This window comes from Sinocyclocheilus anshuiensis, unplaced genomic scaffold, assembly GCF_001515605.1.
Source record: "Sinocyclocheilus anshuiensis isolate Anshui unplaced genomic scaffold, SAMN03320099.WGS_v1.1 scaffold379, whole genome shotgun sequence".
Classification (NCBI taxonomy): Eukaryota; Metazoa; Chordata; class Actinopteri; order Cypriniformes; family Cyprinidae; genus Sinocyclocheilus; species Sinocyclocheilus anshuiensis.
Window position 1 is genome coordinate 1299201 of NW_015552574.1, and position 5586 is coordinate 1304786.

At 39.3% G+C, this 5586-nt stretch overlaps 1 protein-coding gene across 3 annotated transcripts in view; it reads right to left on the minus strand.

Annotated features, from left to right (window-relative positions):
• Nucleotides 1-1726: 1726 nt before the first annotated feature.
• The window catches only part of st3gal1l (ST3 beta-galactoside alpha-2,3-sialyltransferase 1, like), a 12563-nt gene continuing 8703 nt past the window's right edge, over nt 1727-5586 (minus strand). For all 3 annotated transcript variants that reach the window (XM_016455900.1, XM_016455899.1, XM_016455898.1), the window contains exons 5-7: nt 2793-2838; nt 2490-2609; nt 1727-2285 (exon numbers count right to left, since the gene is read on the minus strand). In XM_016455900.1, coding sequence (XP_016311386.1) covers nt 2118-2285; nt 2490-2609; nt 2793-2838 — 334 coding nt within the window. In that variant the 3' untranslated portion in view covers nt 1727-2117. The remainder of the gene's footprint in view (nt 2286-2489; nt 2610-2792; nt 2839-5586) is intronic.

Consider the following 5586-nt stretch of genomic DNA (forward strand, 5'->3'; position numbering starts at 1 on the left):
TGGACGAAGCGGAGTCCAGCACGGGGTCGTCACATGTGGTTGCCGCAAGCCCTCCGAACACTCCTTCGTCGAATCACTCTAGGCCCCGGCCTCTGCTCACTCTAGCCCTCCGGCCGTTCCTCGCCACCGCTCACTCTAGGCCACCGTGTGTGACGCTGTGTTTTGTTGTGATGACCCCTTTAAGAGAGAAAAGCGGGAAAGGGTCACGTGCCGGGATTCGAACTCGAATCAACTGAAGCATGTTGTCGTGAACCTGTTGATGATTACGTAATCACAGAATCTTTATGTTTCAAATTTTGCCTTGAAGGAAATGTACAGATTACAGCAAGACAGTATTACATAGTCATGGTGAGTAATTGTGCCAGGTGCAGCTTGTCTTTTTGCACGTACACACTTGCCATCTATATGTGCAGCATTACTTCACTCCATGTTTATTTTTTCCTGTAAATGGTCCAAGACATTTTTCCCTTTAATATTTTTCTGCATTTTGTGATCATTCCACATTAGGTAGATTAGGACACTTACAAATTGTAGTTAGTAACGTAATCTATATTACACATTTTTAGTAGGATCAATGTATTCTGAGAACTGTTTGATTACTTTTAGATTACTTTTAACCTAACTCGTTTATCACATAGATTTGAATAAGATTATTTTGTAGCATATTGATACCATATTGAAATAAAATGTATTTGGGAATTAGGGAGAATCAATAAATGATTAATACACTGAACAAAATTATAAACGCAAAACACTTTTGTTTTTGCCCCCATTTTTCATGAGCTGAACTCAAAGATCTAAGACTTTTTCTATGTACACAAAAGGCCTATTTCTCTCAAATATTGTTCACAAATCTGTCTAAATCTGTGTTAGTGAGCACTTCTCCTTTGACGAGATAATCCATCCACCTCACAGGTGTGGCATATCAAGATGCTGATTAGACAGCATGATTATTGCACAGGTGTGCCTTAGGCTGGCCACAATAAAAGGCCACTCTAAAATGTGCAGTTTTACTGTATTGGGGGGTCCGGGGGGGTCCGAAAACCAGTCAGTATCTGGTGTGACCACCATTTGCCTCACGCAGTGCAACACATCTCCTTCACATAGAGTTGATCAGGTTGTTGATTGTGGCCTGTGGAATGTTGGTCACGACTGACAAAAATAAAAGTGTTCGCGCGAGCAGGTGAGGAATGATCATGCGCGCGCGAGGCCTTATATTGCGCGCAGAGGACGTCACGCGCGCGCGATGGTTTGAAATGAGCTCGCGGGCTCCCGTTTCCTCGCGTGTAAATCTGTTTTCCTCTCGCGGAATTGATTTACCCCGCGCGCCAGCATCAGTGGTGCGCTCGGTTATTAATGCCATAGAATTGCCGCCATAGAGTTCAGCTCATGACAAATGGGGGCAACAACAAAAGTGTTTCGTTTATAATTTTGTTCAGTGTAATTTACTGCCATTGAGTGATTAACATGTGATCAAAACCATAAACACAGTATTTAACTTGGAACAATCAAACAAACCTAAATTATAATACAAATTATTAGTCCGTATCCGTATTTTTATGTTTAGGTAAACTTTCTCTTGAAGGAAATGTACAGATGTAATCACAACACTGTAAAGCATGATGGTAAACCAGTAATAATAATAATAATCCTATACCAGCAATAAAAAAATCCTTACCAAACTATAAGTAGTAAGCTAAATAAAAGAGAGAAAAAAAGAATTAGGGAGAATCAATAAATAAGTTATTTTAAGTGAATAACATGTAATCAAATCCATAAACACAGTATTTAGCTTGCAACAATCAAACACACTTAAAATTATAATACAAATGATTAGTCCACCATCTGGGTTAAATACTATTTACTCTCTTGTGAACCGTGTCATGGATTGATATCCCAGAAAAGTGAAAACACTGTGACTCTGGTGTTTGAACATCCCGACAGGCTCAACAAAAGAAAAAAATGAAGCAGTCTATGGCACATTTTCATTTGGTTCCTCTTGAGTAGCTGAAATGAATAGTTGATCTCTCAATAGGAATCTCAACTGAAAGTCTTTGCTGCACATCTGCAAAATTCAATATTGCAATGCAATATTGTGCAGTACTAGTGTTTCTACTTCATGTCCAACCTTTGTGCATCAAAATCTTGTTTTCGTGTTGGAGCCAATTGATTGTTTCATTTTCAAAATTTCCAGCATGAATGCTGTTCTCATATGAAGTCAAGATTTTTTCAAAATAATGATGCCAGATTCCATCACTCGTAGCTCCAAACCCAAACACATTCACCTGTAAGAGAAAGAGTTATCAATGCATTAATAGTTTATGTGACATTGCCAAGAAAAGCTTATGCTTATATATATATATATAGACAGAGAGAGACAGAGAGAGAGAGAGAGAGAGAGAGAGAGAGAATAATAATATAGGCCTGTATATATAGGCGCGCCCTTAATAATGACAGCAATGCCAGGCCATACAGAACGGGAGTTTTACCTCGTCACAGATGTGAAGAGCGAATATCAGTGTTAAGAAACCAGTGGATGGATATAAGCCATGCCCTTCTGCCCAGTTATCATAGACATATCTTATGAATTCTGGGTGGAGGATCATCACCTAAAAACAACCGACAGAAATAAATCAGGACATTTATGAAACATGCATTTCTAATATCATGTTTTGAGTCAACAATATCAAGATTTCAATCAGATAATGTTAGTAAACCATACAAATTCAAACAAATCAGCATTTATTATTTAATTGATTGGTTGATTTCATGAGGAGGTTTGTGTTATTCACCTTGTCCTTATTTGCTTTGATTGTAGATGGCACTTCGGTGTATGTTCTGTAACAGAATATGTAACAGTTATCAACAAACAATAGCTGCGTGTCGGGTTTCCATCCAAAGTTGCGAATTTAACTTATGCGCAAAATTGGAATATCACATAAAACATTTGCGAACAAGCACTGTTTCCATCCAACGAGTCAGAGAGATCAAAATCGTCACTTCCTGATAAACTGGCACTAAATATCACTAAGAAAAGTAAGAGAACCCACTGAATATAGCCTAATAATTCTCAAATATAATAAATTACTTGCGCTTTGAGTGAGCGCTTTGACGAAACACAATAAATGCGGTCTTGCTTTCGGAGGTGAATGTCAGCTGTTTGGGAACGCAGTTGTGGTAGACTGTTCTGGGAGGCATTATACAGAACTTTGACGACAGACTTTGCTCAGGTACTTCAGAATGACATGACAACGTTTCAGATGCTGTGCAACTAAATCGGTCCGCTGGTTAGTCAGGTTATGCTGTCCCATAGCGCAAAGTCACATGACTTTTTTTTGAACGCTCATGCGGGATTTATTCGCAAAATGCATTGCCATCTCCCATTATTCGCATTAACCATTTTTTGCACAAGTCAAAAACCACCTCAAGCGGGCGTAAAAACGTTTTTTTGCGAATTAAGGGATTTCTTTTCGAAATTTGGCGTTTCCATCACTCGTTTCTCATGCAATACTTCAAAATGCGCATTAAAACAGGGTGATGGAAACATCCCAGCAAACAGGGGACGTCCCCCGGACGTTTCGAACGTCTAGGTCCGCAGTATGTCCGCTTTGTAACGTTCGGAGGACGTCCGGATTTGGTCCGCTGTGTAACGTTTGCTGGCGGACGTTTTGAGGACGTCCACTTACGTCCGGTTTTGGTTTTGATACATTGTAAAATATGAAGTTAATGTTAAATTAATAATTGTTATTTCTGGAAAATGAAAATAGGAGTAACTTCTGTAATTAAAAATGTCATCAAATCAGGAGTCTGTTTTCAGCATTTAAACATCAAAATCATGATACCCTTCAATAATATAATTGAACATATAGGCTACAATTAGGTTTATGCACTCCCCATGCATGAAGAAAATAAGGTTGCATCCCAGGAGCTCTACAAGAATGTTATAGAGTGATTAATGCAGCCAAGGAAAACACGAAGACAAGAAAGTGGAAAATAACACAGGTAAGACAAATAAATTAATTCTTTCCATTTACATATTAAACTGTTGGTAAGCCGACAAGAAAAGTTATTTAGGAAAATTATTATTTTAGTTATTGCATTTAAGACTGCTATACCATGTGCAGCTCAAAAAATAAAAGTAATGTAGCCGATGTCCCAATGTGGCTATAAGCAAGCGTCGATCAAATGAGCACATGATCGAATGACATCACTTTAGGGCACGCAGCATATGTATCCATGGCAACACTCAGCTGCGTAGTGACAGTTAACGGTCCTCTGTGTTCCTCAGACACGGCCTTGAGTTTTCGCTTTCGTTGGTCGAAAAGGTATTTATACTTTTATATTTGTAGACATTAGCTACCGTAACCACTGTGTATCTCGTAATGCTTACATTTTATGAAAAGTTTACCTTTTTAAACGTTTGCTGAAGTTGTCCCGTACGGCTGCTGACGTTAGCCTAAGTGAACACTTTCGAAGCTAATGTTAGCATGTAAAGCTGAAATGATTAAACGCATGTAATATTGACAGTTATTTAACTTAAATATTGAATTTCCATATGGTAAAAATACACACTGATACGCCTATATGCGGCAAAAAGGCCTATGTGCGCTAAATTTCGGACCGCTTGGTCTAAATCCAAATGTGTTCATTTTGTTGTTTTAGGTTAGAAGACAATGGGAAGAATTGCCATCGGACTAACCACAGCTGACAACCAGAGACGCACACACACACACGGAAAGAGCACCGCAACTTTACAATTGTTCAATTAAAATAAACGTATTTTGCTCCATACAACGTGTCTGTTGTCTTTGATTAGCCTAAAAGTAACATAACATAACATTCAGAGGACTTAAAGCGAAAGTCCCCTAAACGTCCCGAATGGCCGCTGCACGTCCTGTGAACGTCCCCTTCAACGTCCGGAGGACGTCTTCGCGAACGTCCGCTCGACGTAAAAGGGGACGTTCGCAGAGGCCATTTAGGGGACGTCCTGGGGACCTTTTTTTGTTAGCTGGGATGTGATGTTTTTAGAGGTGAAGGCACAAAACGTTCCTTTGAACTGGCTCTAAGTCAAACTTTTTTTTGTAGCGTGAATTTATTTTCAACTTCTAGCAACAACATTCTCTGTTTAATACAACTATGATGTGCCATATAAGACACATTAAGCTAAACATTTAATCTAAGTACATTCACGTTTAGCAAACACTTTTATTCAAAGCAACTTGCAAATGAGGCACGTGAGAAATTATAGTCTGCCCCGACCCAGATTCCACTCCACAATAGATGTTCGATCATGCTCATTTCCCAACAGTGGGTTGGCAGAACTTCATTAACAAACAGACCACAGCTGTGTTGACGGGACAACTTCATTTACATTAAGGGAAGTAAACTGTAACTGTATAAAAGGTTTGAGCTTAGGATGTTCTGGGTTGATTCCGACTCCATTGAACCCCAAGGTACTACGTTAGGGTGACCATACGTGCCACTTTCCCAGGACGCGTCCTTGCCAGGATTTGTTTTTTCCTGTTTTCATGCTTGCTGAAGGTAATGATCGAAAAGTAGTTTGACCAATAACATGCATAACATGCA